This window comes from Rhinolophus ferrumequinum, chromosome 3, assembly GCF_004115265.2.
Source record: "Rhinolophus ferrumequinum isolate MPI-CBG mRhiFer1 chromosome 3, mRhiFer1_v1.p, whole genome shotgun sequence".
Classification (NCBI taxonomy): domain Eukaryota; kingdom Metazoa; phylum Chordata; class Mammalia; order Chiroptera; family Rhinolophidae; genus Rhinolophus; species Rhinolophus ferrumequinum.
The window spans coordinates 84,908,150-84,927,802 of record NC_046286.1 but is presented as its reverse complement, the minus strand read 5'-3'; the positions used below and the strand labels follow the sequence as shown (position 1 = coordinate 84,927,802).

Here is a 19,653-nt window from a genome sequence, read left to right as displayed (position 1 = left end):
ATTGGGAGCAAGGTTTATCTTAAAACACATGTCTAGACAAAATTAACTTATCAAAAATGTTTTAAGACTTTATACAGTGAAAATGACATAATTATTTCTTAGGCTTAGCTAATTCCTATATTTTGAAGAATTAAAAATGTTTAAATAAATTTAATATTGCCTCTAAAAAGCCACTTGATCAGATTCCCAAAGAATAAAAGAAGCATAATCCATTTTATTTAACCCTCTATGATAGAGCATCAGCACCACGGGGTGGACATTTTGAGATATTCATCAAGATAATAAACTAACGAAAAATATTCTTCAAATATTAGTATATCTGTATAAACTCTACTTAAGCTAGAAATGTTTGATTTCAGTTTTTTTATACTTATCCAATACCTGCTTTTTATAAAAGTTCTCTCATAATATATACTAAGTCTTACAACAATAGAAATTCTTGCTAAAGCTAATAATAAGAAACAGAAATTACAAGACATGGTATACTAAAAGTGTTGTAAATATTGTTAAGTGTTTATGTGATAGTTACATTAATGTCCCCCAATAAATCTTACTTCCTGGTATCCACCCTTGGGTCCTCCCCTTCCTGACTGACTCTGGATGTGATCACATGACTTGTTTTAACCAATGGGACATCAGCAAACATGATGTAAGCAGAGACTTCATTCAAACTAGCACATAGGGCTTTCTCTGACTGAAATGTAGCCACTGCCATGGGAAGAAGCTTGAACTGGTCTCCCTGAAAATAAAAGATCTCATGGAGGGAGAAAGCCAGACATTCAAGTTGTCATAGCTGAGCCTAGCACCCTGGTGATCCATCAGCTGCATGCAACCACATGAGTGAGTCCAAGTGACTCCAGTAGGAGGCTAGCCTACCAACAGAACTGTGATAAATTGTTGTTTTAGATTGCAGAGTTTGGGGGTAGTTTCTTATGCAGCATTAGATAATTGATAGAGCGTACTACAAATATTGTGTGCTATTTATTAAATCCTGTATTGTACACAAATGAATGGGAGGGGGAAAGAATGAATAGGAACAATAAGATTTTCCTGGGAACTTTGAGAAAGACAAGAAAACTATCCCTTGGAAAAATATGCTACATCCTTTTATGAAGAAAATTAAAAGGGCATACTCTCACCTGAGTATGGTACTAGAGATAACTACACCCTACTCATTAAATTCGTGATTTAATTCATAAATATTTGTTGAACACTAGTGGTGTGCTATGGGCTTTTCACTCAACCTGTCTTATTCAATACTTTTATCTGTGACTTGGATGAAGATGTGGCAGTAGGCTTATCAAAAGTATAAGTGGCAAAAGCTTGGAATTTGAAATATTTAATGGTAGAATCATCATTCCAAAATGTCTAAATCAGTTGAAATAATGGTCAAACCTATCATCTTAATAGAGATCCAAGTTAAATCCTTAGATTCAAAATAACAACTTTGTTCAAAACGTGAGTACAGAATTGGAGAATCATATTTAAAACATATCACATTAAAATATATATATATATTTGTTCTATATATATATATATATATATATATATATATATATATATATATATATACATACATACATACACATATATATATATAAAACAAAACACAGAGACTTGAGTTAGCTGCCAGTGTGGCAGGTCAACATGATAAGGCTGCCAAGCAGATGATATCTTGGCTACAAAGGATGTGCCATGCCCAGAAGAAGGGCAGCAATAATCCCCTGCTCTCTTCTTTGGTCAGACTACAACCCACCTACTCTGCTCATTTCTGGGTTTCAAGGCAATATGTAGGAGAAACACGGGCAAACTAGAAAAGGAAAACCTGGTGGAGGAAAGATCTGGAGACCGTGTCATATGAGGAACAACTGAAGAAAGCAGGATTTGTTAGATAAAAGGGAAATGGCTTTCAGACATTTGAAGGGTTGTCATAAGGAGTGGTTTGAAATTTATTATCTATCTCTCCTGATAACGAATGGTTAGGGTCTGAAAGGAAAACTGTCTCCATGCCTCAGCCATGCGGCATTCAAAGCACAGTTGCTAGCCGGCAGATCCTTGTACAGCACATCTTTTCACAGAAAATGTCAAGAACTGTGTCCTTGGAGCATCCTTGAAATTTGACCCCTCCAATCTGTAAACATGCCCTGGACTAAACATCAAAACATCAGAGGAATTCTTTCCTGTATTTCTACTACATTCTGAAATGGCTGCAGGAGGGGGCTTTCAAAATGGCAGCTCAGTAGTACTGGATTGAGACAGACTTTCCTCTGATCTGTTTGAAAACAGATACTGCCGAGAACCAAATCCCACTACAGCCTTAAGGACCTCATTTTTTCATTCATGAAAATTTATTGATCACTGACTCTGGGCCACGCAGTGTGTTGAGAATTCTGAGATAAAAGACATCACCATTGTTCCCAAGGAACTCATGGTCTAGTGGGGATATAGGCAAATAGATAATGGTAATAAAATGATGAAATGTTATAATCACGGCTATTTTCCTAGGTAGGTCTTATAGTTCCTTACTTGATACTAATGTTAACAAATCATTTTGACTCTTTTAAATTTTTCTATACTTAATTCTAAATCTTCTGGGCATTAAAAGACACTTACTTATATATATATAAAAAAAAGATAACTCGTTTCCTAATTAATTGAGGTTACTTTAGAGACAGATGAAAAACCCGGATCCTTCCCAAGACTTGAGGATACATACAAAACTCTGCTTATAGTTATTCTGTTAATAATTCCACAACTCTAATCAAAGTTATCCAGCCCACTTTCCTGGGTTTACATCATACACAATATCTAATTCTTCCAGCTACCTATAGAAATCTACAGTTCCTATTCACAATAAATCATGTGATGTGCTTGGGATTTTTAAACTATGTAAATATCAATTTGACTTTAAAGACTTACAAACTGGTAACATCATAATATATATAGATGCCTTTTCATTTTTTTTTAAATTATCATGTTCCATGATTAGTCCACAGATGTTACACAACTGTTTGCAAACAATTCTTAACACAAATACTGAAAATTTAAAAATTCACATGTTATAATCCATAGCAATTTTTCCAGTAACTTTCTATCATAAAATTTGTAGGCAAATTGTTCTTAGAGTATCTCAAATATCAATATTATAAAATATTGATAAGCTGTCAGGCCTAATTTCTCTCCAATTCAAAATTTAGTATATACACACTGCATGCTCAAAAATGTCCAATTTTCACAACACATTAATAAAGTAGTAAGGAAACTGGACGCCACTACCAAAGCTATCACAGCGCTAACGGAAGAGCTACGAACAGGAAGCAGGCATTCATGGGAACAATTCTACTTAGAAAATGGGTTTTGAAAGTTAAGTCCTTTAAAATATTTGTCATGTGGAATGCATGACTATGACTTCAAATTGCTATTTAGTTATCATACTTCAAATTGTAGACTATTACAACTGCCCTTTGGCAGCCTATAGACGGCTAAGTTGATACATAAGACAGCATTCACTTTTTAAAAAAGCATTTACACTTAAAAAAAAAAAAGCACCCACCTAAACATGTAAAAGAAGAAAAAAGAAAATGAGGGGTAGGATTTTTTTCCTTTAAAATGTCCTCCCAGAACTACCAAAATTTGAATTTATAACAGATACCTCTGGATTAGCAAGAAGAGACATACGAAAACCACTGGTGAGACTTTGTATGTGACACTAATTGGACGACGTGGCTTCTTTCTCCCTTGCTTCATCAGAGGCTGGACTCCCTTCATTTTTAGTTTCTCTGGTTTCTGCAGGGGAGTCTTCTATAATTTCTTCGCTAGCCACCTCAGTTTTTTTCTCTTTTGTTTGCATTTATTTTTGTCTGAAGCTGTGTCCGGTCACGCTGCCTTTTGTGGTTTTGTTTCAATATGCGAGGGCAGGCTTGGCTGACAGCCTTGCCCTCACCTCTTGAACTCTTGTTTTCCTGCTCCTTCACTTAAGTTGACCTCCTTTTGTGCTTTTGACAGTTTTTGCCTTTTCCATTTACCTTTAAAGACATTTACACATGATGCATTATTTCCCATGCTTGGCATCATTTAAAAACTGGTACGACTGAATTTCCGGTACTTCCCTTGACTTTTGTCTGACTTGTAGTCACATGTTATGGAGTCTTTCGACTGACATGCCCACCTTGTGTCAGAAAATGCCTCCTAACTGATATTTTTCACATTAGCTAATTTCTGTATTCTTAATAGGCAGAATAAATGTGCCAACAACGCCAAATAAATAACAAGACTCAGCAGTAATAAGTTCCAGTCCCTTCATCTTCTTTTCAAATACTTCATGTAATTTTTTTTCTTTTTGTTCATCTTTAGGGAAACACAGCTCTTTAATAGATTAAATGTGTTTCAATTGACTGCAGGGTTTATTATAATTTTTAATGTCACAACTTTGGCCAGTGATAGCTTCTTCTAGGCAGGTTCCCATGCTTTTTTTCCCATGATTTATTAATCTTTGAAAGCTTTCTTGCTTTCTGGCACAAAATGATCCAAGTTATCTTATATATTTCTAGGCCAAACATACATAGATTGAGATGTTTCTCCAAGAGTCCTAAATTTCTTTTAGTGAAAAAAATATGGAGACCAAGAACGAGGTAATAGGGTGTAACATTGGGTAATTTTGTTCCTAGGTTAATTCAGTATCAATGCTACAAAAGTTTTCTTTTAAAGTTTACATTGATGTCTTTAATTCTGTTCTAAAATTACAATGTTCTTACTTAATTTGAGGAATCCTATCATCGCAGCAGCACCTTTTCTCTTACACAAGCAAGCATAATTTCTTATTTTCTTTATTTGACTAAGAGTTTCAAGGCACCCACCCTAATATCACTACGAACAGTAAAGTACTGAAGGAAGCTCAATATTTTCTATGCAGGCGCTTTTGCTTTGAGAAGGGATCCCAGGAAAGGATGTGGATTCCCGCTACTTGGTTCCAGATTCATTCTTCAGCCCTCGTTCTTTGTGGCTACGTAAATGCTTGTTTGACAGATGGTTTGTCTCACTTGTTTCCACTGGTTTTTGAGTCTGAGGTCTTGGTCACAGCTGCCAGTTCTGCATTCTCAGAAGTGGAAGCTTTGGGTCACGACTCCTTTCTTGCTAATATCCAGTTTTGGAAAAGAGTCCAAGAGCTAGTCCAGTCCACTCTGAGGGAATGGAAAGAGTTTCAGTTCGAGCCCACTATTACTTAGTGCACAATTAAAAGTATAAACTCATTTATCCAAGTGGATGCTGCACAAACTGATTCTTCCCACTCCTCTTTAATTTCTATTTCACACATTCAATTAAATTTTGGCTCTCCTAAATTTTGCCTTTATCTTAAAACTCTTTAAATATATCTTGCTCCCTTTCCTAACCCAGGCACTTTCTTATATGTACCATGCAACATTTCCTCATTACCTTAGCAACCTAATATATCATAAAATGTTTTATTTGCATTTTATAAACCCAGGTAATTCTCCCGGTTAGTAGCACTTCGGTGCCAGAACCAGGCCAGTTCAAAGTGTTTAATTTTCTGCAGAAAGACTTTGTATGCAAATAACAGTTCATGCAAACTCAGGCTTTTGAGGTTTAGGCTGAAAGTCTTTCCTTTGATTCATGATCCAAAATTCATATATTTCTAATATGACATCTGACAAATTTTCATTTATCAAAAACATATATGTCTTTCATTTAATTACAGAGTACACCAGTATAGAACTCCAATTTTCAGGGGACTTTGGATAAATAAAAATATCCATTATTTAACATTTTATGAATTCAAACTTCCAAAAACTACTTTAGAATATCAGACAATAAACAGAATGTATCAAAATAAGATAGTTCAATAAAAATATTATGTACATTTACCGAAGGTAATTGCATATTTTTACTTCAGTTTTTATGTAGAAATCTAAACTTGTGCCACTTATCCTTATGGAGAAAAATCCCATTAAATTTCCCAGTTTCATTATACAATATAGATAAGGTTACCCTTTGAAATTTAACACGTTTTTAATACAACATCATTTAATTTTGGAATCCATGTTATAGAAAACCCACCAGATTAATTTTTGGTGTTGTTACTGTTCAATCCCTGTCTTTCTAGAACTGAGGTTTTTGTTATTAGGACAGATTTTAAATGGCCACTTTTTTCCCTCTCAGATCTTTATTCAGGCCCAAGCTTCCTATCTCTTCCTTGGTCTTACTTTCTTCTTATTCATACAAAGTTAAATTTGTCTTAATGAGCTTAAATCTTTTATATAAAAAATATTAATTTAAAACAGCTTAATTCATATAACATTTAACTTTATATATATATACATTTATATTGTCATCCTATTTTTTTAGCTAAACTATACAACAATCCATGCCAGCAAAATATTCAAATGTAAGTTTTTCATATGTGCGTTTAACCAATAAAACTTCATAGTTTCAATTAAGTGTGGTTTTTAAATTGTTTTCTTGTTGTTACTTCTCCCAAAAAGATACTCATTCTTTGGATTCTAAGATCTCTGATTTTTGAATTTTGAATTTTAAAAACATATGTTAGTAGCCTGCCAAGGGTTCTTTTTTTTGTTTTGCTTTTTTGTTTTGTTTTAAGGGAAAGGACAACCTTTTTTTGTGAATGCACAGTTTTTATGATTATACATATTTAAATATGTACTCTGGGGGAAACGAGTTCATTTTTATCTACATCCAGTAACTTGAAAGTGAAGTTCAGGAAGTAGAAGCGTTCATTTCTGTGAACACAGTTCTCTGGTAAGGGCGTTTTTTCCCATTCAGTATGGGACACTGCAGGACAACACTTCCTTGTCTGAGGACCCAAACCCATTACCTCTAATCATGGCGACATAGTGATCACGTCTCATAGGCTTAATAGTATTTCTAGACTATCTATAGAAGACTTCTTGGCATCACTAGAGAAGGAATATGTGGTAGTTTATGGGACCTCAAAGGAAGGTAGACTTTGGACTAAGAGCAAAAGCCAAAGTTGCAGTTACTCAGACACTCATGTCCCCAACAGCGAGGCTATTTCTACTTTCTAATAATAGTGACATTTTCCCACAACGAAGTCCTTGAAGATGTCAACAGTTGCACTTGGTGGTACTATACAGACACCTGCATTTTCCTTCATGTTTTTAATGATTTTGCAACCTCTCGTGGGTGTCTTTGAGGATGGCAATTAGGAATTTGTCCTTCGCACAGATGCCATGATTCCAGGTTGAGTCTAGGACCACCAAGCTACACAAAGCCGGGGGCCTCACATGTATTTTGTTTGACTGATGACCCTTGGCATTAGGCAACAAGGAAGCTCTGCCAAGATCTAACTACAATTTGGGATCATAACTGATTAACAAGAGGAACTAACAAGATCAATTTGGTACAATTCCAAACTGATACAGAATGGGGTCCATTCGATGGTTGAAAGATGAATAGAAAAGGTGAGGTGCTTCCTTCACAGTCCTTGAATGTGAACTTGAATTAAGGAGCACACATGGTAAATCAATGTAGTCTAGGGACAACCTATAGATATTCAAAGCAGGAAAGGCTTTTCTTAAAGACCAGACAGACAGACAAATTCAGTTAATGGTCTCTCCAAACAACAAAGCCTAGGCGTCTGTGTACAGAAGGCAGGTAAGGAGGGAACATAAGGAGGATTTAAAAAAAAAAAGATATCAGAGGTCTAAGCACTTACTCACACGATCCTAACCTGCTGACCACTTCTGTGTGCCATTCTCAGGGTCTGTGTTATTCCAGATCCTATGAAACCACATCAAATTATTGTGGAGAAAAAGACCACACAGAATTTAAAACTAGATCCATACTTTTTTATAAAAACTGCATTGCAAGGAAGGAAGGAAAAGAGTATTCACTAGATTATAACTAGATGACCACCACGCCCCTGTTTTTTAATACATCAAAGTGACAGGCTTTCCTTTAAATACAAGCTCAACCTTAAACCCCTTCTGAGAACTGCTTTGTGATCAGCAGGGGAAGAAGGGCCTCGTGACACTCAGGTAGGGGAAAGAAGAGCTCATGACCCTTAGGGAGAAGAATCAAAAGAACTTCTGATACTAATCAGAGAAGAGAAAGGTGAACCTGTAGTCACTGCGTAGCAAACCTCAGAAAGTCTATTTGAAAAAGATGTCTTTGTCAAACCTTTGAAAGGAGGCACAATGCTTGTGCAGCAGAACACATGGATCTATCACTTTGGTAGACTTTCTGTAACTCTTGGCAAGTAGTGCTATCTCATCAGGAAGGGCTGATTTTTTTCCCCATCACATGTCATCTAATTGAGTATAGGTCAGTGTGGCTCTGAACAGACCCTCTCAGATGACCTGTGAGGTCCCCCTTCCCTCACCAAGATTCTGCACCGCCCACAGTAGCCACCAAACCCTACAACAAGGTGGAATGAGAAGAGGAGAAGGAGGGAAGAAATCTACCTGACACGGGTCCCAGTCCAAAACCCTGGGTAGCTTGGCAACCTCAAAGTTGGGACCACCAACACTTGACATTTTAGTGGATCTGTATCATTGCCTCCTGGTTGTCATTCATTTTATTATCTTCTGACCAGAGTTCTTTCAAATGAGCGTATTTCCCAAGTTTCCTGTAGGGAACATGAGTCCGAGGAAGTGGGACAGACCCCACAAAGGGACTATGCCACTGCAGTCCAGCAGCTTCTGCCCCCGAGGCTGTGTTATGAGTATTCAGATGCCAGCAGGGTTTTCCTGCCAATCTGCAGCAACAAGCAGACCTTCACCCAAAGGAAAATCCTACAACTCTGCTGAGTACACCACTGACAACACAAGTTTTCGACAAGACTGAGGGAGAACCATCTCCATGCTTCAGCCATGTGGCCCTCAAGCCTAGATGCTGGCACTCAGAGGTTGGAACAGTGAAGGCTGTCCCAGGATAATGTCCCTGTGGTGGCCCGTGGCAGCCATTAAAACTCCACTCTATCCTCAGCGGACATGTTCCAGATAAACAAGGCAACACACAGTACCATGACTCTAGATCTCTGCTACACTTAGCAGTCTAGTAGGAAGGGGCTTTTCAAAGATGTGGGGTCTAATATTAATACAATGTGATGGACTTTATTCTGACCTTCCTTGAATAAAGTATTGACATGCATGCGCCAAAATCTTGTTAATTGAGATTAAACAGAGAATCAGGGTAAAGGAGCTTATGCTAACACTTACCTGCATTATTTATAAGAAGAAATTCATGATTCTGTTGTTAACATGCAAAAAGTATTTACATATAAGTAAATAAGGCCACTTAAAAAGCCGAGCTCGTTTCGTGCACATGTATAGTACCCAATATTTATGTACATTTCAAATGATTTCTTTGATTCAGGAAAGCTAGTTCACATTGCCCTTTACTAGAGACAATCCTGTTTGCCCAATTCTTGCTTCAAAGGCATAAAGCCAATTTATTTTCATAGGAATGTGAATCATACTTTTTACTTCTGGAGACCAACTGTACACAACTGGTACACATTACAAAAGGTGCCACCATAGGGATCAAATATCGTAACAAATATTGAAAATAATCTCTGGTTGGACACAAGCCCACATTTCCCCGTATTCTAGAAACAGAGAGGTGATGTTTCCTGAGTAGGAACAGAGTATACAAAGATCGGTTCACCCCAAGACCGATCTAACCCGGATCAAGGATATGGATACCACAACAAGGAGACGATACAATGGATTCTCAAGATTGAACTTAGTTCTAGACAGCAACAACTTCAAAAGGCTGTTAAAAAAAAAAATTAATTCCCATTTCACAGGCCTCACTTAAATGCATCATTATTGGAATTAGTTAACATAGACTACATGTCCATCATCTAGACCACATTGACTGTTAGTCTCATAACAACCATGGGAAACAGGGAGTCCCCATTTTACAGAGAAGGAAATTGAAGCTGAAGAAATTTAACATATAGCCTAAGTAAAAGACAGACCTGGAATTCATATGGAAGCTGCCTGATTTTCAGGCATATAATCTTAATTATTATATCATTTCTTCATTTCTGTTTCCCTTAAGCCCGTAATAGAAAAGTATAGAATTCATAGACTCTTATATTTGAAAGAGATCTTAAACGCGTCATTTAATCTAATTTTCTCCCCCCTCTGACTCCCCATGTAGAAATTTCTTCTTCAGTCTCCCTAAAAGAAAGAACAACCAGGCTCTATTGGATATTTCTGAAACTGGAGCTTCTTACTTCGGGGGGATAGTTCATTTCATTACTGGACCACTATAATGGTTAAACAGATCTTCTTGACTTCAAGATAGCATTTTAAAGATCTTTCAGACCTGTTTCTCTTCTAAAATTCACTAGCAAACAAGAAGAACAGAAACAAAAATAGAAACTCTAACATCAGTGAAACCAGAAGAATTGAATCCATAAACCCCAAACCACAACGAATGAGGATTAGAACGCAAGACATAATGGTAAATGATGCAACAGAAAAAAACGTGCTTGAGGGCAGCAATTGAGAAGCTAACCAATTTGCCTAGTAGCTTCTGAAAACACTAAAGAGCTTGAGGTTAATACTTGGTAAGTAGAGATAATATCAAAAGTAGTAGTAAGGCAGGGGACTCCAGCAGGATCATTTGATGGCTGGTTTTTTTTTTTCATTTTTTTATTAGAAGAATGAACAGTCAGACCCTAAAATCCCTAATTCCGCTCACAAAGTCAAGTAACCTGTGTCCATTTTTTCAGGCTACCTGAATTACCTGAAGACTGTTCTCTGGAGAAGCTTAACTAGAAAGGCTCTAGACTCAGGATATGAAGTCCAGAGCAGGACAAGGGTGATAAACAATGATAAAGGGAGAAGGAGGTTAAAGACATGAGTCTCCAGATTAAGAACCCATTAAACATCCAACACAATAAATGAAAAAAGAACCACATCTAATTTTATCATTGTGAAACTTTAGAGTTCAGGGAAGATTCTAAACCGTTCCAGAGAGAAAAGAAGAAATAGGTCATACAAAGAATCAGGAATAAGAATGATTTTGTACTTTTAAGAAAAAAAATTGAAAACTGAAAGACAAGGGAATAATGCCTTAACATTTTTGATAGAAATGTTAATATGTTAATATAAATTTTTTTTTTACATTTTGTAAAAATTTATATTCAGCCAAACTATCAATCAAGTAAATATAAGGACAGCAAAAAGGCATTTGAGACATACAAAGTCTCCTATAAACACTCTCTCAGGAAATCAAAGGATAGTGTGTTTCATAAAAAGAAGAAGTAAACCAAGAAAGAGGAAGAATAGGAATCAGGAAACAGGAGAGAGGTAAGGGGAATTCCCAGAATGGCAGCAGAGTAAGTGCTAGGACAACAGCTGTGCAGCAGGCTGAGAAAGTCACCAAACCAGACCGGAGCAGGAAGTCAAGGCTCTGAGGGTGTTTATATGTGGGGGTGATATATTCAAAAATATACTAGAATGTGTAAATTGTCTAACAGATTTGATCTTGGGAAAAATTACATAGAGAGGCACTTTACAAAGCTCTTATTACTAAGCAAATGAAAAGATAATCATTGACTCCAGGAAAACCAGAAAGTTTCAAAAGAATAGAACTATAGTCGTAGTGTTCTACCTGATTTAACAGTGAATTTTATTTCAATAATGAAAACATAGAATATGAATTTAAAAATGAGATGTAATTTCATTGAGAAATGAGGAGAGAAAAAGAGGTGTCCGTAATTTAAATCTTCAACTGTCATTTTGGGAAGACAATAGGTAATGCCAAAATCGACCAGTTGACAGATAGCAAGATGGGTGTTATATTTACAGATGAAAAAGTAAATCACAGAAGAAATACCTGAAGTAGTTTAATATTATTACCTCTGGGGAACATGACAAGTTTGGAGGAAGAGGTAGTGGGCAGGACAGAGATTATTGTTTCTTGTGATAAGCTTTTTAGCATCATTTGACTTTCAAATTATTTTCTGGTAATATTTGCATAAAAATTAAAATGTTATTTTCAAAAAAGAAATTTATTCCTTTCAGTAACTCAAAGGTTGATTTTATAATAAGAACTGAGCTCTATTAATCTGTGTTATTTACTTACTCCAGCTTTTTGGGCCTCTCGCAGGTCGTGATGGATTCTTGGGAGCCACAAGTTTGTGTGTTTGTATTCATTCCATTTGTAATTAATAACGTATAAGCCTATTGGGGATCATCTGGGTAGCTGTCATTTTGGTGTCATTAAGAGGTCTGACAATTAAGTTCGCAAACTCATCCTAGAAAAAGTACTACATACCCCATTGCTGAATATCACTATGGTACCTTTGAAGTACTCCCCTTGGGAAGCTATGCACCTAGACCAGCGCCTAGTCCACCCTTCAAAGCAATTTTGGAACTCTTTTTCTGGAATTGCCAGCAGAGCTGTCATCGTATTACCTTTGATGTCCTGAATGTCATGAAGATGTCTTTCTTTCCATATTTCCTTTATCTTCAGGTAAAGAAGTCATTGGGTGCCAGATCAGGTGAGTAGGGAGACTGTTCCAATACAGTGATTTGTTTACTGGCTAAAAACTCCTTCAGAAACAGTGCCATGTGAGCTGGTGCATTGTCGTGGTACAATAGGCATGAATTGTTGACGAAAAGTTCAGGTCGTCTAACTTTTTCATGCAGTCTTTTCAGCACTTCCAAATAGTAAACTTGGTTAACTATCCAGTTGGTACAAGTTCATAATGAATAATCCCTCTGTTATCAAAAAAGTTTAGCAACAGAGTTGCAACAAGTTCACGAACTTAATTGTCCGACCATGTAGGTATATCTGTCATTTTGGTACCTTCACTATCATGTGTATACCTAATCAAGTTAGCTCCAAGTAGCACATTTTAATAATTGCAGGAAAATGAAAAAGAGCAATAAATGATGCATTTGTATCAAAGGAAGTTGAACTGAAATTATGGCAGGTCACATGACTGAAACTTATGTAATAATTTGAATGGATCAAGTGTTGAAGAAATTGAGTCATTTCACAAAGCACATTGTAGACGAGTACCATGAACTCAAAAGAACCAGCAACAGGCAATACCATATTCATGTTGTAAATTGCAGTTTGGGTTCAACAAAATATTATCTGTCACATAAAAGCAATGTTGTTAATTTGAATTATATTTGTTGCTTTTGTAGGTTTTTTTTAAATAAGATTTTTTAAAGTTTGTATTATATAACAATAAACATCAGAAGTCTATACCTATTTTTATTAGTATATATCAATACAAATAGTAATATTCTTTAGTTCAACCATGGAGAGCTTTTTATCTTTAAAATAAAATTTAAGATTAAGTTATCCTGTTAAGAGTCTGTACATTACTTAAATTTGAGAATCACTAATTTATTGTTTACATTTACCGAGAGAGCTGACTGATTCAGTTCGCTACAATCCAGTATGGAATACCACCCACCTGTGGCCGACACCAAGCACTCATTACCTTAGATAGAAGTACTTTTTCTCTCACCCATTTTACATCACCAACTTTATTATCAAATGAGACAGGACACAGCTTTGTCTTCGTCACTGGAATTCCTTTATCTTGACCTCTCCATGTTGGGTGTACTCATCTATATATAACTTATGCCTCCCCTGAACACAGAGAAAGTGGTAGGGAAAAGTTGGGGGGTAGAATATTTTAGTTTTCCCTCCCTATGCTAACAATTTACCATAAATTTAGTGGCTTAAAAACAATGTAAATTTATTACAGTGCTGGAAGTCAGAAATCAAAAATGAGTTCAGAGCTAAGCCCAGGTATCAACAGAATTATATTGCTTCTGGGGGGTCTAGAGAATAATTTGTTTCCTGCTTTTCCCAGCTTCTAAACACTTCTCTCACCCCGTGGTTTGTGGCCTCGCATTACTCTGACCTCTGCTGAGTCATCAAATCTCATTTTATCACTCTGACTGCCCCTCCCCCCACCCTCTTTCATTTATAAGGACCTTTGAGATTACATTGGGCCCATCCAGATAATTCTGGATCATCTCCCCATCTCAAAAATCCCTAACTTAATCACATCTGCAAAGTCCCCATTCACTGGATAAAGTAAGTAATACATGCACAGGTTCCTGGGGTTGGGATTTGGACTTCTTGGGGTGGCATTATGCTGCCTATCACAGGGGGTGTCACAATGCCCAGCCATTCTCCAGAGCAGAAACTCTGATGGAGGAAACTACTTTGGAAAAGTGTGGGAACACATTCTCCAGAAACAGACAGAAAAGGGGAACGAATGTAGGTGAAGAGAAGCATTTTATGGTGAATGAGGAGGAGGTTCTTTTTCTGAGGGATTAAGGAGCACGTTGAGGGTTTGGAAAGGATAGTGAAGACCTCGAAATGCGGCTGCAGAAGGTAGGAAAGCCACCAACTAAGAAAGAAAAGGTGAAGTGCCCAGGGGCTTATCTGAAATGCGGAGGTGGTTACCCAAGTCAGACCAGGAATCTGAGGTCACGCCAACTACCATGTGCCTGAAGATGATACTAGCCCACTGCCAAGACAGCCGTCTAAATTTCTAATTCAAAATTTATAAATAAACCAAACAATGACATCAGAATTAAAGTAGTTCTCCCACCTCCTTTTTGTTAGGCCATTGTTTTCCTTTTTCCATGATTCCTATAAGAAACCTGACACTAATTAGGTTAGCGTAAGAAGGGGAAAAAAGGACATGAATCATAGGCCACACTGGAAATTAACCAAGAAATAAGAAAAACCAATTCTCTGCCCAAAAGAACAACAATGGTGAAAAACTGTGCTAGCAAAAGGTCTACATACTGAGAGTTTCATTTTTTTTTTTTTTAAAGGAATCAAGATGGAGTCTGATCAGATCTACCAGCTGCTTCCCTTTTCTAAGACATTGACCCAGGAGACAGCTACTGAAGCTTGGGTGTTATTTCTCTCTGCTGTGTCATATGATGTTCCTTTCCCCTCCCCCACCTGCTCTCTTGCTGTGTGTGCGTGTGTGAGTGTGTGTGTGTGTGTGTGTATGTGTGTGTGTGTATTTGGTTTCTCTGTCCCCTTGTAAGAACACAGCCGCCTGCCTGTCTACTGCTGTTGCTGCTGTTCTGACTAACTTTTTGCTGCCCCTTGCCTCTCCTTTCTCTTTCTGCTTAGCTCCTTGCCTTCTGGTAAGTATGACAAACACTCCCCCAAGCCCTGTGAGAAGATGTGGGGTGCGGTTTGTGGTGTTCGAAATTTGCAACTTTAAGATTGCCAGCGAACTGTTGAAGAACTTTCCATTGTTTTATTTATAATTAAAATGTGTTGCTCAGGAAGGGATGTGTGTGTGATAATCTACTGGGACTGCCAGTACAAGTGATAAACTTTCTTTCAGAGGAGGGAAAAGGCAGCAATAAAATTTATGGAAGATAAAATTTAGAAATAATTTTTGCTGTATAATTAATCTAGAAAGAGATAATTTAAAAGTAACAGAGTTCTTTGACTTTGGGTTTTTTTTTCCTCTTGCTGATTTATCTTGAGGCTACTTTTAGGAATTGAGTTTTCCTGTGGTTCACAATGACTCAGTTATTCTGTTTTAAAGTAAACATGGAATATGAGTTTAAAGGCTGTCCGTGGGATTAATATAAAAACATCAATGATTATGGCCTCTGAGGAATGAAGAATAAAGCTATTACAAATAAAATGCTTGCATTTAAACTAACCATGCCAAAACTCCTATGGACAGTCAGTTTTTAAATTCATTGCTTTGAAGTTTGGTTTACTTTAGATTTTATTTCATCCTAAAAAGACTTTTTAACACTTTAAAACCCACATATGAATTTATGCCAGCAAATGTTTACTGTTTTCGATTTGTATTAAAAAGTACTCCATTCCCTTGATTTTCAAGGATAAAGTGCTAAATGCCATGGCTCCTTTTAGAAGAGCTTAAAATAGCTTCTGGCTGGAAGCAGGTGCCATGTGTCTTTCTCCAAGTTCAGGGGAGGCACTAGTTATATATATAGATGACTGTGCCCAAGAAGTAGGTAAGGGTCAGGATAAAGAAATTCCAGTGATGAAGACATGAAGCTGTTTACTGTATCATTTGATAATAAAGTTGGTGGATTACAATGAGTGAGGGGAAAAAAAAATACTCCCTTCTAAATTAATGTGTACTTGGTGAGGACCACAAGTGGGTGGCAGTGTTTGTACGTTGAATTTTCCATTCTTGTTGGCGGCCAAGCATTTGATATCTACTGCCCTGAGAACAGAAGGAGGAAGCTGTGCAGTGCACAGAGCAGCATGTTTGTGTTTTCGCTTTCCATACCTCCACAGCAGCAAAACCTGTGCATTATGAGGATCCTGTCATATTTTTGTCCTGCTAATCAGCACCATCACCACTAAATATCATTTACAAAGGAAATGAACCATAACGTAAAGGCCTAAGCCAAATCTCTTGCAACCCCAGGAATGAGGATAGCCAGAAATCCTGGAATCCTTGACTCAGCTCATTGCTCACTCCATATTTCCAAAGAACCCATATCACACCTGGATAATTTCCTTACTTCATTTCCTCCCTTTGCCTTAAACATGGCCATTTCTTTAAAATTATCAACTTATCCTAGAACTTCTTGACTGAGAAGAAAATGTTGTAATCTGTTTTTTTTTTTCCTAAAAGAATGCCAGTTTTTATACTGGAAAAAAGAAAATGTATTACAGAAATTCAAAGAATTATTATTATAAGCATCACCATGTTTCCATGCCAGTTTGTTTGTTAATTTATAACTTCCCTCATTCTCTGCCTTATTCCAAAAATGATGCTAGTGTACCTAAAAAAAAAAAGTGTTTTCATCATTAATAATTACATGTTGCTCATCTGGGAAAAGGAAAATACCAGAAAAAGCAAGAAAGCATTTCCTGTATCCAGCATAATAATTCATTTATATCAATGTACTCATATTAATCAAATCTTCATTTATAGATTAAAATAGAGTTTAGGGACATTATTATGAAGGATTTTAGTAAGTTAGTAGCTCTTGTATTAAATATTTTAACTTTGTAAAAATAACACCATTTAAAATTTAAATATTTTAAGTGTATACATCCATGTACTTTCAGTGATTATAAATCTACATAGGATTATAGAAGAAAATGGTAACACAAATTGGCTATTCTAAGCAAAATGACAGATAGGGCCATAAAAAACAATATCTTGAATTACTCTGCTAATGTCAACAATAGGAGATACTACTGGAATTTAAAGACCAAAAACAAACTATGCTAAATAGTATGACTTGATTTGGAAAAATGGCGTCCCACTGTTCCTACCTACCTAATTGCAAGATCAATCGTTTGTAAAAGTACATTCATTCTATGTAAGAAACTGTAATTAGTAGGCGCCCATTTGGAGGTATCCTTACCATTTATACGTAACTAGGTTAACTGCATAAAACCTGACTGTGCTTACCACTAGGTACTGCTCCCAGGATGGAGACTAATCACTCTGCACAGCTCTCAGGAGAACCACAGTCAACACCTCTGGGGGACAGTTCATCATTACCCAGTCAAAATGGCCTGGAGAAGCCACATGATCAGAATTCCTCAACCTCTCTCCAAGCACCCCTGAAAGGGGCAGATGTGCAGCCTGAAACAGGAGCTCATGACATCTCTGAAGAGTTGAATCGACAACTGGAAGACATCATTAACACGTATGGGTCTGCTGCTGGCACAGCAGGGAAAGAGAGTCCCAGTAAGGCCAAGGAGCACCCTGAGAACACAGAACCAGCCGACAACGAGGATGGGGATTGTGAGGAGGTCACTGAAGAAACTGAGAGAGAACCGGTAGCTTCCGAAGAGCGACCCACAGCCAAAGAGACTGTCAGCAATAAAGAGCAAAAATTGGAAAAGAAAATCCTAAAAGGATTAGGCAAGTAATTATGTTTTAATATCTGACTTTTCTTTGAATTAATCCTAAAAAGGGCATTTTCTCCAACCTTTAGTAAAACCCACATCTCATCTTTGGATGACTACCAGCTTCCTTCAGGGCTCCCTACACCTTCTCTTGCCGACCGTGTTCCCAGCCCTTTCCCCTCAATAGGGCTAAAGTGAACTTTCAACATGTTACCCACCAACCTCTGTCCTCAATGGCTTCCCCTTGCTCTTAGGGCAAAGACCAGAATTCTATAACAGTCTTTCCGGCTATTAACCTGTCTTTCCAGCTTTATCTCCTATCACTCTACCCTACAACATTCCCTTCCTATCACCACCATTCTACTACTGTCTAGTAAGTAGTCATTCTGATTTTCTCTTTCAGTTTTTTACACCCGCTCACTCCATCCTGCACAGGTCCTGTGCACATCCTATTTTCTCTTCCCAAAAAATCTCTACCCATAACTCAGTTCGGTCCTTTGGACACTTACCTCATCATTTAGCTCACAACTCAAATGGCATTTTCTTAGCCCAATCCTAGATGAAGTCTGTTTCTTGTTTCTATTGTACTATGTATCTTTCCTTCCTAGTATTTATCAGCACTTAAGTGTGTATATTTACTTTTGTGATTATTTGGGTAATGTGTGACTTTCCCACTAGCACTTTTATTTCAAGGGCAGGGACTGTATATGTATTTTGACATCATCAGATGCCTAGTGTCTAGGACAATGGATGGCTGGATGGCATATGCTAGGTGCTCAAGAAATATTTGTTGTAAGAATGAATGAATTGAGTGAATGAGAAGTTATTTAAAGCAAAGCTAATGGAATCTGGATTTAAACAGAACATAAGTGTAAGATGGTTTTGTATATTTAAATTGATTGTCTGTTAGATTACTCAGTAATATGTTGCATTACTACATAAAATGTTTTTTATTCAACAAAACTCTTTAGAAATACATCAATTTTAGAATGCCAACAACTTGCTCTCATGCTTATTCTTGCTTAGAATGCTTTAGAATGCTTATTCTTGCTCTCATGATTTCATTGGTTCAGCAAATATTTATTAATACCTAGCTTTATGAGGCACAGTGCTAGGTGCACAAAGATAAATAAGTTGTCATGCCCCTTTAGTCAAGGAGCTTTAGGTATGGAGAGAAAAACAGACATGTAAACTAATTATTATATAGGATAGGCTAAAACAGGCACAGGAAAATTGTTAGGAGAACATGAGGAATTGGTAACACCAAAAATGGCTGTGAAAGAAGAGTAAGAGAACTAATTTTTTAGCTACCAGTGAAAGATGTTACTTCACATATGAAAGCCCCTCTTCCTGCCTGTCTTCATGGATTTCACTGAAACACTCACTACAAATACCACTTCCTATGTGAAACCTTCCCTGACATGCCCAGGTAGAGTTAGCATCATCTTCCTTAGTTCGCCATTAAATTTTCTGCAGCAATCATTTTGTTTACATAGCTGCCTCCCAAGCTGGATGGAGAATCTATCAAGGGCAGTGATCACACTATTTATTTCTGGAAGTCAAGGTGGCAGAGTGAGATTATGGGCACTGGAATCAGAACTCGGTTCAGACTCCAGTAACAGGTTACCTATAAACTCCAATGTGTGTCTGGGCTGGCACAGGATATTACTATGAAGCTTAAAACCTATTGCTGGCAATGCTTTTAAGGAGGGCTAAAAGATACATTCAAAAAGCATACTTGACCCACCCAGCAAAAGATAAACCCAGATAATACCAAGT

The 19,653-nt window shown here is 37.0% G+C and overlaps 1 protein-coding gene across 1 annotated transcript in view; it reads left to right on the top strand.

Moving 5' to 3' along the window:
* The first annotated feature begins 15,025 nt into the window (after positions 1-15,025).
* Positions 15,026-19,653, top strand: part of TXLNB (taxilin beta) — a 42,106-nt gene continuing 37,478 nt past the window's right edge. The window contains exons 1-2 of the mRNA XM_033103626.1: positions 15,026-15,155; positions 17,438-17,890. Of these exons, the coding sequence (XP_032959517.1) occupies positions 17,452-17,890 (439 nt within the window). The 5' untranslated portion in view covers positions 15,026-15,155; positions 17,438-17,451. The remainder of the gene's footprint in view (positions 15,156-17,437; positions 17,891-19,653) is intronic.